Source organism: Eptatretus burgeri, chromosome 8 (genome assembly GCF_056783735.1).
Source record: "Eptatretus burgeri isolate ZD-2024b chromosome 8, Ebu_testis_v1, whole genome shotgun sequence".
Lineage (NCBI taxonomy): Eukaryota > Metazoa > Chordata > Myxini > Myxiniformes > Myxinidae > Eptatretus > Eptatretus burgeri.
The window spans coordinates 92,274,811-92,296,995 of record NC_140968.1 but is presented as its reverse complement, the minus strand read 5'-3'; the positions used below and the strand labels follow the sequence as shown (position 1 = coordinate 92,296,995).

Sequence of the window (22,185 nt, the reverse complement as noted above, 5' to 3'; positions counted from 1 at the left end):
CAGATATGTCCTTCCCATTGGTATTAAGAAGCAACCAAACCAGATATGGTCTCTTCTTCTGAGAAATCTGTCTGAATGTTGGGAATGATGGCATCGTCTTTCCAAAAGCAAACATCCATTAAATAAACCATAATGACTGCCATGTTAACACAAGGTAATCTCACAAGGTTCAAATTCCACTTACTGGCAGCGATGGTTGAAGGTTTGGGTAGAACTTGTCCATTGACAAACCTTTGGGCCTTCTACCAATCTACACGGCCTTGGGAGTTTGCAGTACGGAGAGCTGCAAGCTATCAGTTTTTGGACTAGTTCAGAAAGTTAATTAACTCTTTCATTGTGCAGAGGTACACACTTTTCTCGCCGGCATGTTTCCAAGTATTTTTGGCTTCTTTTAGAAGCTTTTTGAGCCATTTTATGCAACAATCCTTATCTCACACACACGGTACACTTTATATTACTCTGAACACCACCGTTTTCTGGGGTGCATGCACACTGCACATTCTGTGGTGATTACATCATTTTGAAAGTCACGAATTTCCGATTTGAAAGATGCACTTATTCGATTATATCGGAAGTTATGCAAGACTGCCTTCAGTAAGTGATGTGTAACCTGTTGCTACATTTAAGAAAATGTATATAATAGAGGAAAGGTCATATTGAGCACTTGGTTTAAGTCTTGAAACTTGAGGATTGTACAAATATTTCACTCGCATGAAAAAATTAATTCAAATATGTTACTTGTGTCAAATTACAATTTTTCGTTAATTTACATTTTTCTGGCTTGCCCTGCATAATGTCACAGCTGTTTTCTGGCATTCAAAATATTTGGACAAGTTGTACAAAGGCCATCATGCTGTCTGCCATCTCCTGATTGCAGGGCTTTCAACATGCTGTCAATGGGTGTTCACCTGGATCTCTTGGTTTTGGTGCTTGTAATGTTGACCTGTGATGGCACGAGCAAGCCAGACAGTGCGACAACGAGCCCACCTTGTTTCCGGTGCTGTGATGCAAATGGTGAGGACGGTCCTGGTGTAGATGATCAACCTGTGGCAGGCAAAGCATTCCATCCAGTTCCCGAGATTGAAATCAGCATTATAAAAGGCAAGCGTTATTTTCTCTCATCATCCCCTTCACATAAAAGTAGCGAGTTATGCTCTTATTTTTACAACTCTGAAAAAGAGTGAAACATTCTATGTCTGCCATTAATATGATCAAATGCAAATATCTGATCCAAGTAAGTATCTATTAATTCACTTGCTGGCTTATGGTCCAGCAGACTGAGTGGTGCCCACCTCTTTATTCTCTGGAATGTGAAAATATAAAAACCTCCTTTTGGTTATCTGCCATGATCTTTACTGGGAAAGCCACATTTCTAACCTGGCCTCCAAATAGATGACGTATTTCTGAGAAATGTGCATTCCAGAAGCATTTTTTTTTAGTAAAAGTTGGGAACATAACTTTTTAACATACGTAAGGTATGCTGAATTCGACTCGCCCTGTTCTCAAGCTGAATTTTGAGTTTTTGACCATCTAATTAGCATAAACAAAATGGCTGCCAAATTGACAATTTTGGGCACTTTCTTGGGACAGGCACTACTATACCTTTTAAATAAATGCACATTGTTCACTTGCACGCATCTTAGAAATGTCCCTTGAGCAATAGATCAAAGATACAGGCTAATAAAATTCATAACATGCCAAAAAATCTATTATTATGCTAATTAGCTCCTGCCATTACCAAAAAAATCTATTTTCTGCTGTAACTTTGTTACGATGCATGCAAACCTGACAAATGAGATGTCTCGACCTATGTTTTCTTAATGGTTAGGGTAGTGGGCTTGAGATCCTAGGGTCCTGAGTCCAAATCCCGCTCAGCTGTTGAATTAACACCAGGTGGGGTTGACTCTGCTTGTCGTCCTTCCGAGGTCGGAAAAATGAGTGCCAGCATGCTGGTATACTGTGTCGGAGTGGCGACCCGTCCAGGATTGTTCCCAATAGCCAAGGAGACTGCTTCGGCGGCACCAACGCTCTGCACAGAGTATGGTCTGAATGGATGGACCTATGTTTTGAGGGTCAAGAAAAATGACTAACACATATTTGAAACATTTTAATTAATGTTTTCATGGTTACCGATGTTTATTAATAAAATGTAGAAGTTAAAGTTGCTAGTCTGTAATCATAAAAACTAAACAAAGTTCTATCATGCTGCTACGTGAATAAATTTCAGTCAGCATAAACACTTTTCAGGAATGCCTAACATCTTTTAGGCAAATCACATTGTATTCATGCAAGGTGTCTGATCATCGATCTGTTGCTGGCGTGCACACATTGATGTGCATCGTAATCCTGAATTCCGGCATGTGCAGTGTCGAGTCTTGCATTGTTTCCGACATGCACAGGCTACCATCTCGAGGAAACTGTCTGGAATGGGACTCAATGCCAACAGTATGGGTTGCAGTCCTGATTCCCCAAGTCTCCATCCCATTTCAGAGGGCGCAGGGAGCTCAGGTGTGAAGAAGTGGGAATTTCGCCATATCATCGCTTGATAGTGTACTCTCATCAAATGGAAATGGAGCGCATCACTTGTTGGGGCCATGGCTTCTGGTTTCCCCATCTTGGAGAACAATAAATGCCATGCTGCATCAACAGAGTCTGTTGTGTGCACATTGTATATTCTGCAGACAAAGGCTTCTGAAGATTTGATGGTTTCCTCTGTGAGTTCACTAATGCCCAATTTCTTCAGCAATTCATGGTGCTCTTCGAAGACCTTCCATGATGATCGTTTGGTGTGATTCGCGATGTAGGAGGTGGTGTCACACCCAGTCAATGCGGGATATGCTAGCAAGGATGCTGCTGATCTTCTTGGTAGTTTGTTGAAAACTGCATCAATGGGTATATACTGCCGTTTCTTAGATGTGCCTGACATCATCCAGAGATGCTCGCATTCCATATGTCAAAAGTGGGATGCCGGAAGCAGGAGAACATCAGTGTCCCTGGAAGACACAACTGTATTAAACTGGCTGTGGACGGCATGCAGCACCAATCTTGTGTCCGTTTCTTCATGTGTGGATTTCAGAGGTGTCAAATCAGTTGTACCTTTTGATGACTTGACCTCGAGTTCCTCTCTAAATCCCCCAGCAACTACAATTTCTTTATCCTTGGGCACCTGCGAACACAGTTCCTCAGACAAGAAATGTGCGAGATCTGCTTTATTATCAGCTAGTGACAGAAAATTTGACCAGTTCTTTGGAAGAGGTACATCACGACCTTCCACAAGCCGTCTGGCCGTGCTGCTTTACTGCGCCGCGTTCTGGTTATACCCTTGATTGTTTCTTCTCTGTATCTGTCAAACACAATATCAATTCTTTTATATTTGGAATCTGCTTTCAGCACAGGTTTCACGTACGTGTTGGCCAGATCTCCAAAGGTTACAGCATCATCAGGCTTTCCAAGAGCTACTACCAATGCTTGTCCATCAATGATAAGGCAAGTTGACGTATAATGAATTTGAATTGTCTCAGGACAGTCTATGTCTTCTGTTATCACGTTCGCAAGTAATGACTTGTTTCCAGTGTGTAGTGTACCATTCATTTCGGCAAGGGATACAGGGACTGGAGGAAGCTCATGTTTAAGTACAGATGGCAATTGAACTGGCCAACCCACCTCATAGGCAGTAATTAGATGTCGAAGGACATTTCTGTCTGTCTCCAGGACAATTTTCTTGTCTTTGTCCTTTGTGTGTTTAACCACTTCGTATAAAGTGGCAAATGTTGGGGCGTTATTCCTGCGCAGATGGTCATGGATTGAAACATGTGGCTTATCACATTGCTCAGCCATGATCAACTTGTCCTGAACAAATTTCTTGACTTCTTCTTGTCCAAACTCCTTGGCACGTAGTAGTGATTCTTGAATTGACTCTGTTGCTAGGTCTTTTGTAGCAAGGTTTTGCAACGTACCTGGATGTGATGCAGATGAGAACACACCGAATCCCTGGAAAGTGGAAAGTAAAGAATTCTCGTCATCATTGTCTCTCGTTTGTCGTGATTTGGCTGCTTCGTTGTGAAGGTCTGTACTCCCACAGTGGAGACTGTACATTCCATGGGTTTGCTCTGTTATGTGAGATCTCAGGTTAAAGGAGAGTGTCCACCTACACAGAGCTGATGTTGTCTTGGTGATACCAATAATACCACCTCCTTTCTTGCCTGTGCCATTTATCCATTCCATGGCCTGGTCAGGATCTACTTGGCTGAACTTGTGAGCAGATCTCTTGACTACAAAATTGCCTCTTTGGAACTCTGTTAAAACAGGTTCTGGAAGCTGATGCATCTCCACTAGATACACTGGACCCCATCGTGCATAGTTCAGGTGGTCATGCCGCTTGAAGTTGGGCAACATCAGACTGAAAGAGTAAAGATGGAGATCCCAGATGCTATCACACTGAGCTCGAGTGTATTGCAGCAGTATAGCGACCATGTCCATATATTGCCATCAGAAGCTGAAGTTCACATCATCAGATCTACTCTCAACAAAATCATCCAGGAGCTTCCTGAACTTTTCCTGATCCAGAAATGCTATCAGTTCTGGAATCTTCTGTGGGTCGTCATCAGAAGTCATCCTGGAAATGCAAGCATGGCAGTCCTCATCCACCTCTGCAACAAAAGAGAGAAGACTTGGCATCAGGAGACGGCACAGAGCTTGCAAAGTCAGTTTGTGTGCTCTCATAGCTTTGTTGTATGCCTTTCCTGCCAGAACAAGTTCTACAGTGCCTTGCCCAAGCAGTCCTCTCTCCACCCACACTTCAGCTTGTCCGGAACCATTCATATGATCTCCTATGGCCTTGAGGAAGTTTGTCGATACGTGAAGGCCACCTAGGCGAGTTATTAAGTTATCCTGGTATTCTGGAACAGACCAATTTAGCTCCATAAGTCTGCAGTACAGCGCTTGGTCGACTGTGAGGACTTTATGTTCCTGTCCAAAATATGAATATATTGCCATGCATCTTTTCACGGCAGTATTCAAAGTATCCAACTCATGAGCGGGAGCAAGGATTATCGGCAAATATCCAACTGTTGTCTGTCCTGGTTCCTCTGATGGCAATGACTGATTGAATAATGTCCAAGAAGGTTTTATCTCTGAATTTTGATGGTGCAAGAAGAAAGCGAGGTCTGTAGCTTTTGCTTGTCTTGCAAACTCATTGTCCTCCTCAGATTTGCTGAAGCAGGCTTCGTCAACGGGTGCTGTGAATACTGGCTTGCATTTTCCACGAGTTATACTGACAGGATGTAGCTCCTCCAGACCATTTTGCACAATCAAAGTATGTCTTGTGGATAGCTCGAGATTTTTAAGAGAAGCATCAGTTGTTTGGCCTCGTTGCCATGCTGCCATTTGAGTTGCATGGAAGGTATTCTTTCCATCAAGTGTTTCATCAAGGATGTTAATGTTATCACAGGTGTAGTGGATGAATTTATTTGCCTCAATGTTTGGTGGAATGATGGCACCAGTTGCTTTGTCCAATGATTTGAGAGTGCTCTCGGCCAAAGAAGTGTCTACTTGCAACACCTTTTCGTAACTCAGGCAATGCCCTGCCTTGTTGAACAATTGAACTCGGTCTTTTGACCACGTCGCTTGATGAAGAGTACTTGCAAGACCAACATGTTTTGGAGTCCATTTTTTGCCACCACTGACGCAGTAGACAAGATGTTGTGCCACACTCAGAACTCTGTTCCGGACATGTTCTTCATTGTTCCCAGGTTTATCATCTTCAAGGGATTCCTGACCACCAACGATCAGTCTCAGTAGCATATATAAACTCTCGGGAATGCATGCTATAGCATCTTCTTCATTGACTGAGAACCCTTTGTGTCCTGGAGTTTCCATCATGTCTCCACGGACTTTCATAGCTACATGAACAAGTGAAAGGAAAATGTCATCCTGGGGCTCATACTGAGGAAAGGCTAACTTTTCCTCACTCTCCTCTGTGTCTGCTTTCATCTGCAAAACTGCTGTTGGCTGGTACTTGGTGGGAATCAATACGGTTTTTCGTTCTGATATACAACTGTCAAGAGGTTGAAAGAAATTGAAAATGTCCCCAAGCTGTGACTGCAACTTTTCCTTGAATGTTCCTCTTCTGCTTTGATAGGACGGCTGAATCATGGTTGAAGATTCCTCAGCTAGCTCATTATACCTTTCCCATACATCATCCAGAAGAATCACATGTCCTTTGTCAGCTGATTGATGGAGCTCTTGGCAAAGCCATATCATAGCAAGGTCTGTATTTGCTGACTCCTGCTTTGTTTTGGAGGTAGACCTGTTAAATGCACTCTCTCTCTATCGAGTGCAGCCTGTGGCTGCTGGATGCATCATTGGTTGGGACGCGGCTGTGCCGCTGATGCAGTGTCCCCCTTATCAGCACACTGGTACTCATTTTGCCGACCTCGGAAGGATGACAGGCTGAGTCGACCTCCTGGTGTATTAATTCAGCGGCCAACGGGGCTTGAACTCAAAACCCTCGGATCCCAAGCAGCCACCCTAACCACTAAGCCAACACCAGGCTAGTTAAATGCACTAAGACAAGGCAGATGATATTTGGCTTCAGATGCAATTAGGTCAATCACTCCTGCCAGTCGAAAGCCAACTTTGTAGTCAAGATGTGAGGCTTGAATTATTTGATCACTCATTTGCTTAGTCATGACGGAGATCAGTCATGCCTTCTTATTTGCAGTTTGACAGAAAATGCAAAGGCTCCAGTTGACTGGCTGCACATCTTTTCGCAATGAACGCCTGTTACCACCTGGAACACCTGAACTGCAACCTGCTCCCTCTGTTGAATACTCTGTCTGAGTCCTCTGAAGACGTTCTATTTTACTCTTATCCGTGAAGAGGGCATAGCACATTCTGTGCCACACAAGAGATACGGCTGTGGCAGAATCTAATGCATTCTCAAGACGATCAATTAAGTGTATATTTTTGGAGTCCCTCAGCTTCTTTCTGCTACAGGCTGCAATCCTGAGTGTTGTGAGTCCATGTTCAGTTGCTTCACTCAGGTTTTTTTTCTGGCTTTATGCGTTTGGCAGAATATTCACAGGCTGTATTCTACAGGTGACGGCCTCTTCAAGCAAATCACGGGATCCATTGTAGCCTGCAAACAAGAATGAATCATTAGTATTGGCCTACATGAGCCCTTAACAACTTAACAGTTAACTTAACAACTTAACAGTTGCTCACAAGTAAAATAGATTAGCATTGCGCTGGTATAGTCGTGGCTGTCCCAAGAAAGTGCCCAAAATTGTCAATTTGGCAGCCATTTTGTTTATGCTAATTAGATGGTAAAAAAACTCAAAATTCAGCTTGGGAACAGGTCGAGTCGAATTCAGCATACCTTCATTATGTTAAAAAAGTCATGTTCCCAACTTTTACTAAAAAATGCTTCTGGAGCCTTATACAGGGCCCTTTTCGAGAAATAATTCTCGTCTCAAAGCCAGTCACCGATCCTCCATCATGCAAAGTCCTTCCTTGGCACAATTGAGCTCCTGACCACATAAAAAGCTTTCGTCTGCAGCCTCGGCACTCTGCAGCTCCTGACCACTACTGCTCTCCCCTCTGGGCTGGTGCTCCCGCCTCTCATCTTTCTCAGCTTCACGCTGTTGAAAGCAAGGCATTTAGGATCATTGGTATCTCCCGCGACTATGCTGGGTCTTTGGTTCTCTCACTCTCTCACCACAGGCAGGTCCGTGGTCTTTCTGTCCTCTACTGACTCCTTTCTGGCCTCGCCCCCCTTTCTATATCTGCGATATGCGCCCGCACCCCCATGTTTCCGCAGAACGCTGAACGTCCACCAGCAACCCCCTTCTGGTAAAAATACCAAAATCAAGAATCACTGCTCACGTTCACTCTTTCATTCCTCTTTTTCCCCACCTTTGCAACAAACTCCCACACTCCCTTCTATCCCACTCTTCCCTCCAGGTCTTCAAAACAGCAGTTCACCACCATCTCGTATCTTCCACTATCCAAAACCATAATCTTTTCTTCCCCTGTTCATCCGACCCAAACCAACCTCCGTCAAATTACCTGCTGTCCTTCCTGAAAGTCCCAGTCGTGTAAGGACCTGAAAGTCCCCTTAGTGTCCACCTTGTTTATTTTGTGTACCCACCCCACCCCGTCCCTCTCCCTATGTTTCTGTTCTGTTTTGTCCTCTCTCCCACCCCTCTTGTCTCCTGCTCCCCTTGTTGTATGTTCTGTGTGTTCGCTCTCATATGACCCTCGACATTGTATTCAAAAAATAAAAGCTGAAATTAAACAACCTCGAAAATCTTTTTGGAACACCCAGGATTTATTACCCGAACCAGAGGAGAGGATATTGCATTTGGGAACATTTGTCTTTTTTTATTTGCAAAATCGAAGATTTTTCAAGTATATTGGTCAGTCAATTTTGTAATTCTGTCTGATATACTGTTTATCGCCAACAGGTCACAATTCTAACCCGATCATCATGAAACGTTACTAAGTTGTAGAGGTAGTCTCAACTGAGAAGCCTATTGATTTTGAGGCCAAAGGTCAAAGGTCATCTTGAGGTCAAATTTCTAAAATAGTCATTTTTCATCCGATTGACTTGAAATTTGAACAAGATTTGCATATTGCAACACTGAATTGGGAAAACGACTATTTTTGAGGTCAAATCGTCAAAGGTTAACTCAAGGTCAAACTTCTAAAATCATCAATTTTTGTCTAAAAATCGTCAATTTTCATCCGATTAACTTCATGATTAAATAGCAATTTCATAGAGCATTACTAAATTGGGAAACCAACTAATTTTGAGATCAAAAGGTCAAAGGTCAACTCAAGGCCAAACTTCTAAAATCGTCAATTTTCATCTGATTAACGTGAAAATTAAGCAGCAATTCCATAGTGCATCACTAAATTGGGAAACCAAATAATTTTGAGATCAAAAGGTCAAAGGTCAACTCAAGGTCAAACTTCTAAAATCATCAACTTCAATTTGAAAAAAGATTCCATTTTCATAAGATTGACCTGAGCTTTGATTAAGATTGTCAATTTTAATCTTAATGAAATGGACAATATGATGTATCCATGGCAAACTTTGGAGAGGGGTGTGGATTTTGCAAGTATCATGCTCTGCATTCTGTATGTTATTCTTGTTATTCATCTTGTTATTCTGTATGTCTGTCTGTCTGTTTATCGCCTACAAGTCAAAATTTTAAACCGATCTTCATGAAGCTTCACCGAATGGAAGAGATTGTCATATGGAAGAAGCCTATTGTTTTTGAGGTCAAAGGTCAACATAGGCCAAAGGTCAACAACTTGGGTGGGATTTTTTAAGTCCTCAATTTTCATCCGATTGACTTGAAATTTGAAGAGCATTTATATTCCAGGTCACTGAATTCAACGAGTCAATTATTTTTGAGGTCACATGTGGATGAAAAGGTCAACATAGATCCAAGGTCAACAACAAAGGTGGGATTTCTAAAATCCTCATTGTTCATCCCATTGACTTGAAATTTGAAGAGCATTTACATGTCAAGTCAATGAATTCAACCACCAATTATTTTTGAGTTCAACATAGGCCTGAAGGTCAACATAGGCTGGATTTCTAAAATTGTCAATTTTCATCCGATTGACTTGAAATTTGAAGATAGTTTATATTTCAGATCACTGAATTCAACCATTCAATTATTTTTGAGGTCAATGTGGATCAAAAGGTCAAAATAGATCCAAAGTCAACAACTAAGGTGGTATTTCTAAAATCCTCAATGTTCATCCCATTGACTTGAAATTTGAAGAGAAGTTGCATATTTGGTCATTGAATTCAACCACCAATTATTTTTGAGGTCAAATTTGTTTTATGAATTTTGCTAGTATCATGCTCTGCATGACGTCTTCTTCTTGTTTGTCCATTTGTCCACAAGGAACATTCGTGTTTTTCTCCACAAGCGCTTGTCGGATTGAGACAAAATTTTCAACATTGGAGCAACCACTCATGTAGAATGTTTTTATGATAATTATGACGTGAAAGGTCATGTTGTGTGGCAGTCATGTTGGAAAAATGGAAACACTTTGGACCTCTATCTCTGAAACCACACGAAGGAAAAAATTTTAACTTGGCAAATGGCAAGTACTCCTCGTGGGGAATATGTGTGATTTTTTTTTATGATATCATAGGTTCCTTCATTACAACGTCATAATTGCAGATGTAGAATGTTACATCCAATCAGTATGAAAATGTTTGAGGGTCATCTAGGGATAAAATGGTCCACAGAACAAAAAATTGATAACATGGTTGGTCACGTGATTCGGCAGCCATTTTTCTTTTTTTTTTAATACCTTAAAAAATCTTCTTCTCTGAAATAGCTTAACAGATCCAGCAAAACTTTACATGAATGACCAACTCTACATGAGGAACAAAACATTCACACATTTGATGTCAAAGGTCACATGTGTTTGGCAGCCATATTGAATTTACCCTAAAAACCCATAAAAAAATCTTGTTCTCAAGAACGATTGGACAGATTTAGAGGCAACTTCACAAAAATGTTCCCCGAGCATTGGGGATACCAGTATATTCAAGAATAATTGATGTCACATCGTTTGACAGCCATATTGGATTGATAGAAAATCTTTGAAAAAATTCTCTTGAACCACTTCATCGATCGATGTGAAAATTCACATTTATGATCTCGTAGTGATGGGGAATATATATATATATATATATATATATATATATATATATATATATATATATATATATATTTCAACCTGATCGGACACATGGTCTGGCAGCCATAATTTTATATATTTTTTTGAATCTGAGTTCTTTTTGGTTTTTTTGGTTTTTTGAATAAGGCTCACTTGGCTGTGCCTGGTTGGGTTTGAGGGTAGAATAGCAGCTGAAACTTGAATCCTATCCGGGTTCCTTCTTATGACTCCAATACAGAACTGTACCTATTTGGTCATCCATTTGATTTGAATTGAATTGAATTTCATCCCATTCTGAATTCAAATGAAAAATAATAAACATCATGGGTCAGTGTCATGTGTCCGATCAAAGCGGGGTTGCATCAAAGCGGGACATCTTGGTACACGGTCATCACTGCCAGCAGTTATAAAGTGGCAGTTCTAGTTATGTCTGTTATTAATTACGTAACACACCAGTACACAAACACCACACAAAATTCATGACACAAAAACATACCAATACCACACAAAACAAGTCCTGGTGAGTGTCTTCAATCTCTGATTGCTCTTTTTCTTCTTTTTGCTTTGTGGCTGGGAAAATGTTTTCTCTGTATGGGAAAGGTGTTTCACAATGTGCAAGAAAATTGCACAGTGTGAAACACCTTTCCCATCTCTGGTTTTGTGCTTAAACTTGGCAGTTTATTTTCCCACATAAATATTGAATGTACATTATGAATGATGTACACATTGAGACATTCAAATTAATACTTTAGAGAGTATTTATTGAATTTTTTTTTTTATGTCTGTATGTATTGTGTCTTAATTTCTCACCAAAGCATACAGTAACCCCAAATTACAACATTTAAGTACGAGGCCTACACATGTAAATTGTGACCTTTTCTGGCAACCTCCATGATGCAGATATCCAATTGAAGCTGAGTCCAGTGACCTATCCATGCCAGGTGATCAAGAGAAGAGGGCTGGAAGGATAGCTTAAAGCTATAGTGTAGTAGATAGTAGAAAAATCGTGCAAATTATGATACAAGCATCAAATTTGGCATTTCTGTTCTGCGGGGCTTTCTGATCAAATCTGCACGATTGGCCATTTGAAAATCCAAATTTTGAAAAATTTGAAAAAAAAAAAATTCGAAAAAAATTGAAGTCACAGCTGGCTGAAATTCTTGAAGCACAAGTGAATATCCCAGACAGAGAACCAAGGGGAGATGTAGTCATCATCGGTGGCTCAGCACTTATCAATGCCCTACCTCCACGCACTTCAAAGATATCTGATAACTATGCGAAAGAAGACATCATCCCAAAGGTGGAATCCTATGGTGCCAGGTACGAGAGGGTGGACGTAGTGTTTGATGTGTACAAGAAGTCAAGTCTAGTCCGAAGTCAAGTCCGAGGCAAGGTCGAAAAGGCGGCAAAGAATCAGAAGAAGAGTGACAGGAACCAGTAAGACCCCAAGTAACTGGAGAAGCTTTCTTCGAGATGACAGCAACAAGACTGAGCTGTTTCACTTCCTTGCGGAAAAGATGTGTGAAGCACAGACGACAAGCACACTCATTGTCACAAAAGGAGAAGATGCCATTAGCAACACAAGGAAGTCACTGGATGCTGTGTCTTCATGTTGTCATGAAGAAGCTGACACTCGAATATTTGTACATGCCAGGGATGCAACGACTGATGGTAGCAAGTCCATTATCATTAAGGCTAATGACATGGACATACTAGTCATAGCAATATCTCTACTGTCATTCTTACAGCAACTCGGTCTTGAGAACATGTGGATTGCCTTTGGCCAAGGAGCCAAGGCACGATGGATTCCAGTCCATGGGGTAGTTTCTGCAATAGAGCCTGAGAAAGCGAGAGGGATCCCATACTTCCATGCGTTCACTGGATGTGATGTCGTGTCTGGCTTCTGCGGTAAAGGGAAGAAAACTGCATGGCAGACTTGGAACGTCTTTGATGATGTTTCTGAAACATTCACCAATCTCAGCCAGCATCCAACATTGATTCGTGATCTTGACTTTTTTGAAGTTTTTTTTTTTTCTTCTAATTTTTCAAACTTTGGATTTTCAAATGGCCAATCAGGCAGATTTGATTAGAATCCCCTGGAGAACAAATGTGCCAAATTTATGCTTGTATCATCATTTGCACGATTCCTCTCAAAAAATTGCTGTTATCTGCCACACTACTATGGACACTCACGTTTGAGCTGTTTGACCTGTGTTTGAATCCCGACACAGATTTAAACCACCATCCTGGTGCTGGGATGCAGTGTGATGAATAAATGTCTACCTTCCATTAGAAGGACAATTAGCTGGAGGACCTGTCTGCCTGCAGCACCAGTCGTTTGTGGATGTTAAATATCCATTGGTGTCTTTTGAGAAGAGTAAGCGAGTTATTGCTGACACTTTGACCAAATTACAAATTCTTCCTGGTGACTGATTGTGAGGAATGCGACAAAAAGAAACAAAAAAAAAAACATTTAACTTTCCACAATAGTGCTGTGTCTCCATTTTTCTGTCAAAAGGGCATTATAGGAGATTAGAACCATACTCTGTGCAGAGCATTGGTGCTGCTTAAGCAGTCTCCTTGGCTATTGGGCAAATCCTGGATGGGTCACCACTCTGACAAAGTATATGAGCATGCTGGCACTCATTTTGCTGACCTCGGAAGGATGACAGGCCGAGTTAACCCCACCTGGTATTAATTCAACAGCTGAGCAGGATTTGAACTCAAGACCCCAGGATCCAAAGCCCACCACCCTAACCACTAAGCAAACACCAAGCATTGTGCATTATGGGACCAGAAAAATAGAAATATTTTGAAAGGTGAGTGACCATAAACATCATTAGGTATTGTATAATTATCAATGTGAACCATATTTTGTGGATATTCATCAAAGGAGTTTCCAATGACTGTTGACCATTCAGCCCCAACATGAATTATTTCTGAAAGGATTGAAAATACAGTGTTACATTGTCGTTAAGTATTGATAAATACCTGTTCACCGTGAAAATGCCGAGTCCACTCCAACAGAACTGTCGCAGAGGTAGCGCACTTATCTTTGAGCTCTGTTCTGTGTTCGATTCCCAACCCGACCAGAAACCGTGGGATGAATGCTTCACAAGCAGGGCGTTGCATCACAAAGTCTGCTGTCTCTCGAATGGATATTAAGCTGGGCCTCCCTCTGCGAGCATTAGTTAGTGGACATTACAGATCCCACAGTGTCCTTCACTGAGCAAAAATAGATGAGTCCAACACCCTTAACAAATCAAATATCACTACCCAACTGAGGTTCAATAGAACATCAGGCCTGAACCGCAGATTCGTGAGTAACCAGAGCCAAAGGCTTTGCCCTTCCACACCACAAAATATGAATAATTGGGTCCGATGAAGAAGTAGTAGTGGTCGTATTGGTGGTGGTGGTGTCATGCCACAATCTCAGGAGTCCATCCAAACTAGCGTATGTGCTGACAGGTTAACTTACAGAAAACAAACTTGCATTTAATCCTTCTTCTAAAGGCCCGGTCACACCTTGACGTTTTAGCCAGCAATGGCAACGTATTAAAATGTATGTAAAACGCTGGCTTATGTTGAACTTTTGATGTTTTTTTTAAAGATTCGGACGTATTCATAGCGACTTGGTCTTATGTATAACGCATTGGTAATTGACACAGAACGTTTCGCTGTGTTACAGATAACTTATACCAACGAATGCTGAACCTGTTGTCGGCCTACACAACCGATGCCCAACGATAGTCTAACTTAGGCATAGCGCGTTGCACGCATCGCCGACGATGTCGTGACGTAGCCTATTAAAAGGCTGACGCACAACGATTCAAATCATAACTGCCGTAGAAATGGAAGTGTCAACATCGCGGTCACACCTTGGCGATCTTGCCAGCGTATGCCGACCTAAGAAAAATGTGTCTAAAACGTTGGGGCACGTCAAATACGGTATGAGTAAGTTTGGTATAAGTGAGTAGAATGCTAAAGTACGCTATCATACGTCGTAGTAAGTAGAGTACGTCAAGAAATTTTAAACATGTTCAAAATTTTACGACGTACTCGGCGTATGACACGTTCCGCATGCGATGGGGATAAGTTTTACACACGATATGTGGATGCTTACACACGTCCACAAACGCTACTTATAAGCTACTCATAAGTCGAAACACGTCACGGTAATGTCTTTTTTACGCGAAACTTATTTCTAACTTATGTTTGACGTGCTTTGAACCAATTCTTTACGTAGTCCCAACACACATCGACGTATGTAGACGTATTCCAATGACGTCTTCCGGTCGACAAAAAAAAAAAAAATGAACGTGTTTCTAACTTACAACTGCCATATAAAGACGTGTTCCCAGCGGTTTTGGGAATTGATATATAAAAATGCTGCTCATAAAAGGGGAACCCAACAGTGTTTTCGAGTCCTTTTTGAGTCGATGTCCATGTCAGCAGTAACAGTATCAGTATCAGTATTAGTATTAGTATTAGTAGTAGTTTGTTCATGTTGGCAGTAGTAGGTGAGTGTGAGGGGGAGGGTGTGGGTTATGATGGATCGTCCTTGTGTCCGCGTGTCCACGAGTAGGAGACATATTTTCACCATTGTTCGAATTTCTTCGCGGCTAATTTTTTATGGGGCTTTTTCAACAATGAGCTATAGCTTGTTTTTACGATTTAGGTCTATTCATAACGGGATGGACAAATGCACAATGAACGAATAATGTGCATAGAGCGCTTTGATTACTTATAGATACGGTATACCAACGAATAATTATCGTGAAGCCGGCGTTCACAAACTATGCCCAACGATAGCCTAACTTATCCATATCATGCGGCAGTTTATCTTTGCCGGTGATGTGGGGTTTTCTATTCATAGGCTGCCACTCAACGATTTAAATGGCTGCATCTCCACTATGGAAAGTAGAGGCTTGCGCTCAACAATTGGATTTTTTTTACACTCAACGACTTTTAAACGGTACCACTCAACTATTTTCATTGTTTACAATGAACGATTTAAATTGCTGTCACTCGCCTTTGTTTTTTGACGCTGGGGTTTGGAAATTTGAAGCGTTTCTTCTGAGCGTGTTAAAACGCTCAAACTCGACTATTTTAAATAGACGCTGCCGATGGATAATTGGAATCATAGCCAAGCTAGACATCGAAGTGTGAACATCCTCGTCATGCCGAAGAAAAGTTTGAAGAATGCTGCAAATAAGTGTCCTGGATGTGGCCGTGGACGCTGACGCAAGGACGATCCATTATACCGACGTCTTTCAGCCTATGAGTAACTTAAAAGTAACGTCTGTCAATGTGTGGCAACGATCGCGTAACGTGCCAACAACACGTTAATCATAGGTTAGAAATAAGTTTCGGGTACGTTAAACATTACCTCGGCGTGTCTCAACTTATGATTAACTTACAAGTAGCATGTGTTGACGTCTGTCAACAATCGCAGATCGTGCATACAACTTGTGGCCAGCGTAGCAGAACGTGTGAGTCATACGCCGGCATACGTCGTGAAATTTCAAGCATGAAAAAATTTGAGGACAACCAAAAAGTACAACGTTTAAAGCCAGTGTACAACGATGTATGGCAGTGTTTTTCAGCGTGCTCTCAACGCTATCAAAACTTACCCATAACGTATTCAACGTTTGCCAGCGTTTTAGAAAAAAAATTCAAAAATCGGCATATGTTGGCTAAAACGTCAAGGTGTGACCGAGCCTTAACATAGGCTCAATTGCCAATCACCTAAGAACCTGTTTTTGGCCCGATCACTGAATTGTGAATAATCACTTAAAAATTCGAGTTTCCGGATCTTCACGAAAACCTAATCAATTCGACCTTGTACACACGCATCCTTTCCACCAAGTTTCATCCGAATCCCTCCATAACTTTCTGAGATACCCTGTTCACAACAGACAGGGGTGTAAGCATTACCTCCGTCGACCTTCAGTGGTGGATGTAATGAATGAATGAATCTTTCTTAATTTAATGGTTGTTCTTAGAGCATAAATATGCAAAGCTCCTCTCAGTATATTAATGAATTATAAACACCCAATGTGAATGGCAATTTCATTTGTAAACTTTGATGAGAAATGCTTGTGGAAGTGTTCATCGTTTGACCAAAATTATTTTATTTTTCCTCACGGTCCACAGGAGGAAAGGGACATAAAGGTGACCGTGGCTCACCAGGAAAGAGAGGATTTTCAGGACCCATTGGTATAATTGGACCGACAGGTCTATCTGGTCAAAAAGGCAGCAATGGTTTACCAGGAGAAAACTGCAAGGTACGCTATTCGGCCTTCTCGGTCGCTCGGCGCACTGAAATCCATAGTGATGATTATTTCACTCCACTGGGCTTTGACACAGAGTTTGTCAACACAGACGGACATTTCAATGTCTTCACGGGAAGATTCTTCTGTTACATACCAGGGATATACTACTTCAATGTGAATGTGCACACATGGAACTCCAAGGAAACATACCTGCACATCATGCACAACGATGAAGCCACGGTCGTCTTGTACGCACAACCGGGGGAGCGCAGCATCATGCAGAGCCAGAGTGTGTTGTTAGAGTTGAAGGAACGAGATGAGGTGTGGGTTAGACTCTACAAGCGATCCCGTGAGAATGCCTTGTATAGTGATGACGTTGACACCTACATAACTTTCAATGGTTTTCTGGTTAAGCCAAGCAGCATCTGAAACTACTATATATTTATCTCACGAGTTGGCCATTAATCTTACAATCGGTGTTTTTTCTTTAAGTGTCTTGACAATTTTTTGGCCACCTTTTATGCATAGGTTGGCTTTGTTGTGAAAAGAGTTTATTAAGTGGCCTTGCAATATGGTGAGGGTGAAAACTAAGTTGATCTGTCTGATACAGCTGGACTGTGCCTTTGGATCAAAGAGCAAGCATATTGCACCATATTTAATTCGTGCCCTCTCCACTGACATGAGTACAGTAAAGGTTTTCTTTATCAAATTTAACCCTTTGAACCCTGAGCTCCTTGGACTTTCGGCTCCCCCACCCTGGGCTCCCTGGAGAAAAATCTGGCCACTTGGGTATATGAAGGTCTGAATCGTGGCTGGTAAACCAACCGCTCGTGTATATGGAGGTTTGAACATCGGCTGGTAAAACGGCCGCTTGGGTTCAAAGGGTTAATGTTATTGTTTCAATGGATATATTTTTGGGGATGAACTGAGGATCAAGGTAATAACTGAAATAGTTTGTGAACAACCATTGGTTGCTCAGATAGCCAGTAGTATTGGATTGCTTTTTCAAGTACTGTATTTGGACCAGATAAATTGGCATTAAGTCGGCACACGATCGGGCCAATACAGGGCTGGCTTTGGTGTGCTTTCTGGGCAAATGGTACAATCACTGCAAACACAATCCCAAAATCCTTATCACCATTCTTTTAGTGATTTTGGACAGACCACAAATTTTGCCAATCCGCTCTATTCTCCATTAACAGGGTGTTTTTAATCAGAAAATATCATGACCATTGCAACAAACAAGATAATTCACTGACGGTAACCTATTCAAGCCAATTCTGCTTCTACTTTACTTTAGCTGTGTGTATTATTCTTAAAATATAATGCAACTGTGTAAACACCCATGACAATAAAAGTGTTCTTTCTCTTTACCAGTGTTTTTGTATTGAGAACAGTGAAACAACCCAAGAAGTTCATTTATGTTGAAAGTTCCTGTTTTAGGAAAAGTTTTTGTTTTATTTCAAGATGAGTTGTTCTGCAGAATTTCAAGGACATTTCGTGGGGAGATTTTATTGAGAGATAACCAATGTGCTCTTGCACACAGAGTGTGGGTAGGATTTGCTTGGCCAAATTATTTTCTGGCCATAGAAACTGTCTCCTGCCTTGGATAGCATCAACAGAATATTGATTGAGGTATGTTAACTGTGGTTGGAAACAAGGAGAAGCTGAGGTTTTGGGCTCAAATGTTAATGTCAGAAACGTCAGCTTGTCGTTGTATTGCTTCCCACGGCGGTTCGCATATCTCAATCAACATCCTGTCAATTTCATCTATCGTTCGACCTGTAATGTCCGCCGATGGAGATTGACATTGGTAGCCTTTAGTGGCAAGAATAGTTCTTTATTCCACATCTCCTGCCTTGCCTGATTAATCCTACTCCTCTCAATGACAAGTTTGAAATGGCGTATTCAGTAATTTGATACCTATCATTCTACAGTATACTATATTATTTGAAGCATTTCAAAAAGTGTTTCTTCACAGACAAAATGCTGCACGTACTTGGATGTATCTTTTGTATTTCTTGTGTGCTCTCTTACTCAAAATGTCAAAACGACCCCGTTGGAATATTATGAATGGATGAGCTGCAAGTCACGTGTTTGTAGTACCAAAGAAAAGTACTGCACATGGTGTGTGCTTTGCTGATAGGAACACTGAGATGGGGGGTGGGGGGACAAGAGGAGGGTGATAGAAATGTGGGGGGAGAGAGAGGAGGGAAGGGGAAAGAGAGAGGGGAGGGAGGAAGAGTGAGAGAGGAGGGAGGGGGAGTGAGGAGAGTGAGAGGGGAGGGAGGAGGAGTGAGAAAGGAGAGAGGGGGAGGGAGGGAAGGAAAAGCATTGAGAGGTGAGAGGAAGGGAAGGCAGACGTGTGGTGCGGCATCAATTATGATTTATACTGTCTCATGAAAATGATTCTGCAAAGAATAACAGTGAATATGGAAACAAAATAATGTCTCAAATCCATTTTCTACCAGTCCACCCACCACCCAGATATTATAAATACCACCCAGAGACAAACAGCGCCCAGACATATCCGGAGATAAACACAATCCAGATACAAACACCGCCCGGCATGTCCAGAGCCAAGCTCTCCAGAGACAAATGCCACTCGGACATGTCCGGAGACAAACTCCCGTCCGGCCCTAAACACCGCCCAGAAACAAATTCCCATCCAGCCATAAACACCACCCGGACACATCCGGAAACAAGCTCTCATCCGGACATATCTGGAGACAAACTCCCATCGGGACACATCCAGAGACAATCTCCCATCTGGACACGTATGGAGATAAATATCATCCAGACATGTCTGGAGACAAACCGCGCCCTGACATAACCACCATCCAGACACGTATGGAGATACGTGTCCGGAGACAAACTCCTGTTGACATAAATACTACCCGGATACATTTGGAGCCAAGCTGTCCAGAGACGAACACTTCCCAGACGTGTCAGCGATAAACTCCTGTCCAGACATAAACACTGCCCAGACACGTCCGGAGCCAAGCTGCCTGGAGAAAAAAAAACACTCGGACACGTCCGGCGACAAACTCCCATCCGGATATAAACACCGACTGAACACAAGCTCCCATCTGGACATAAACACCACCTGGACACGTCCAGAGACAAATTCTCATCCGGACGCATCTGGAGACAAACTCCCATCCAGACACATCTGGAGACAAACTCACATCTGGACACGTCCAGAGATAAATACCATCCGGTCATGTCTGGAGACAAACAGAGCCTGGACATAACCACCGTCCAGACACATATGGAGAAAACCACCGTCCAGACATAACGACCATCTGGAAATGTCCAGAGAGAGAGAGAGAGAGAGGTGGGGTAGGGGAGTTATCAGAGAGAATATGTCATGCTTTGTGAACAACACACATGCACAGTGCTCTGTGCAGGCCACTCAAGTTCTTCCACACCAATCTTGACAAACCATTTCTGTGTGGACCTCACTTTGTGCAAGGGAGCATTGTCATGCTGAAACAGGAAAGGACCTTCCCCAAACTGTTGCCACAAAGTTGGAAGCACAGAGTCACCTACAATGTCATTGTATGCTGTTAACCATGATTGGAAACAAGGAGAAGCTGAGTGCAGGAATTTGTAACTTGGTGCTGGTGCTGGCGATAGCTGCCCTGCTCTTTATGAAAGACACCGTGGGATCTTTAACATCAACAAATTAATGTCAGCAGATGGGACACCAAGTTTAACATCCATCCGAAGAACAACGCACACATTGATCAATCAAACTGCCTGTGAAACATCAGAATAGCTGATCGTAGCTGGTTCGGGATTAAATTCCAGGCGAGACGGCTTGAAGCTCAGTGTGCATTCCTCCAGAGCCTCGATAGCCTGTCAGCCCAATAAAGAACAGTGTGATATATTTATATATCTATATGTAAATTTACATATATCTATATTTATATGTGTATACGTATAGATATGTATTTATATATACATATATATATATATATATATATATATATATATATATATATATATATGTATACATCATCAGATGAAGCAGATTTTGCTTGCAATCTGTTAGCTGCAGCTAAATTATTCAGTACATCAAAATAAGTGATAAAAAAATCAGCTCTTTATTTGACAGTTTACAGCTGTCATAATTTTTTAATGTAAATATGTCAAAAGTGAAATAAAAGCATTCTTTACATTCTAATGGGTTGCTCAGCAATGTGAGGAAGTGGAAGGTTATGATTTTAAGTCAAAGACAAACGTTAAGGGGTGGGTCTCAAAATTATCCATCAAAGTGGAAACCAAACAGTGTAATTGTCATACAGGGTGACCCCAAAGAATCAGATACCACCACAATATAAAATGCTTGAATGACGTGCTCCAAATGTTTGCCATGGCACGACAAACACACTTGGATTCGACGAGAAAAATGGTTGATCACTCTGATGCATTCTGCTATAAGAATTAAGTGAAATTTTTCCATAATTGTTGCTTTTGGTTGTTCAATGGATTGTGCCTCCTCTGAAGATGGTGTCCTTCAGATAGCCCCAAATATAGAAATCTGTTGGGAACAGATCTGGTGAGTGTGGGGCCCATTCAGCAGCAATCTTCGACGGATGAGTCTCGCACCAAAGTGCGTGTTGAGCCAGTTCAATGAATCATTTGAAGTGTGGAGAGTGGTTCTATCCTGTTGAAGGCATTGCTCCTCTCTCGGAAAGCCCCCTACGACTGGCTTTGGGCATTGTGGAACCGTAGGTCCTTTAGGGCATTGTACGACTGCCTTAGGGCCAAGAGCGTGGATAAAACATTTTGGATCGACAGTTAATACTTGCCTGCATCATTGTCAAACCAGAAAGCAGCAAAGATCCCATGTTTAATGATTGCGACCCAAGCAATGCATTTTCTGAGTGGAGTGGTTGCTCGAGTACTAGATCTTGGCTGGGGGTGAACGGGATGGCGATCCACAGTGTTGGAGTTGATATGCCAAGAAGGAAGAAAATGGATCTCATCAGAAAACCAGACATTATCAATGAAGTCCGGCTTTTCTTCAATCTCGTCTGCAAACCACTCGCAGATTGTCACTCTTTTTACTGTGATTTGTGACAATGTGACAATTTTTGCTGAACTTTTTGACCTAGTCAAATATCGATGGCTTGCATTGTGCAGTGTAAGTTCCAAACTCACGATTAAATCCGATTTGAATTTTCTTGTAGTT

At 41.8% G+C, this 22,185-nt stretch overlaps 2 protein-coding genes across 4 annotated transcripts in view; one reads left to right on the top strand and one right to left on the bottom strand.

Moving 5' to 3' along the window:
• LOC147022272 (complement C1q tumor necrosis factor-related protein 1-like) overlaps positions 1-18,358 on the top strand; it is a 61,828-nt gene extending 43,470 nt beyond the window's left edge. For all 3 annotated transcript variants that reach the window (XM_085892993.1, XM_085892995.1, XM_085892994.1), the window contains 2 exons: positions 878-1,101; positions 16,867-18,358. In XM_085892993.1, coding sequence (XP_085749119.1) covers positions 878-1,101; positions 16,867-17,414 — 772 coding nt within the window. In that variant the 3' untranslated portion in view covers positions 17,415-18,358. The remainder of the gene's footprint in view (positions 1-877; positions 1,102-16,866) is intronic.
• On the bottom strand, positions 4,489-6,695 carry LOC147022273 (uncharacterized; the record flags this gene model as incomplete). Its single annotated transcript, XM_085893536.1, has 2 exons — positions 4,489-6,323; positions 6,566-6,695. Coding segments are annotated over 2 exons (1,965 nt in total), but the record flags the coding sequence as incomplete, so codon positions are not given.
• Positions 18,359-22,185: the final 3,827 nt, after the last annotated feature.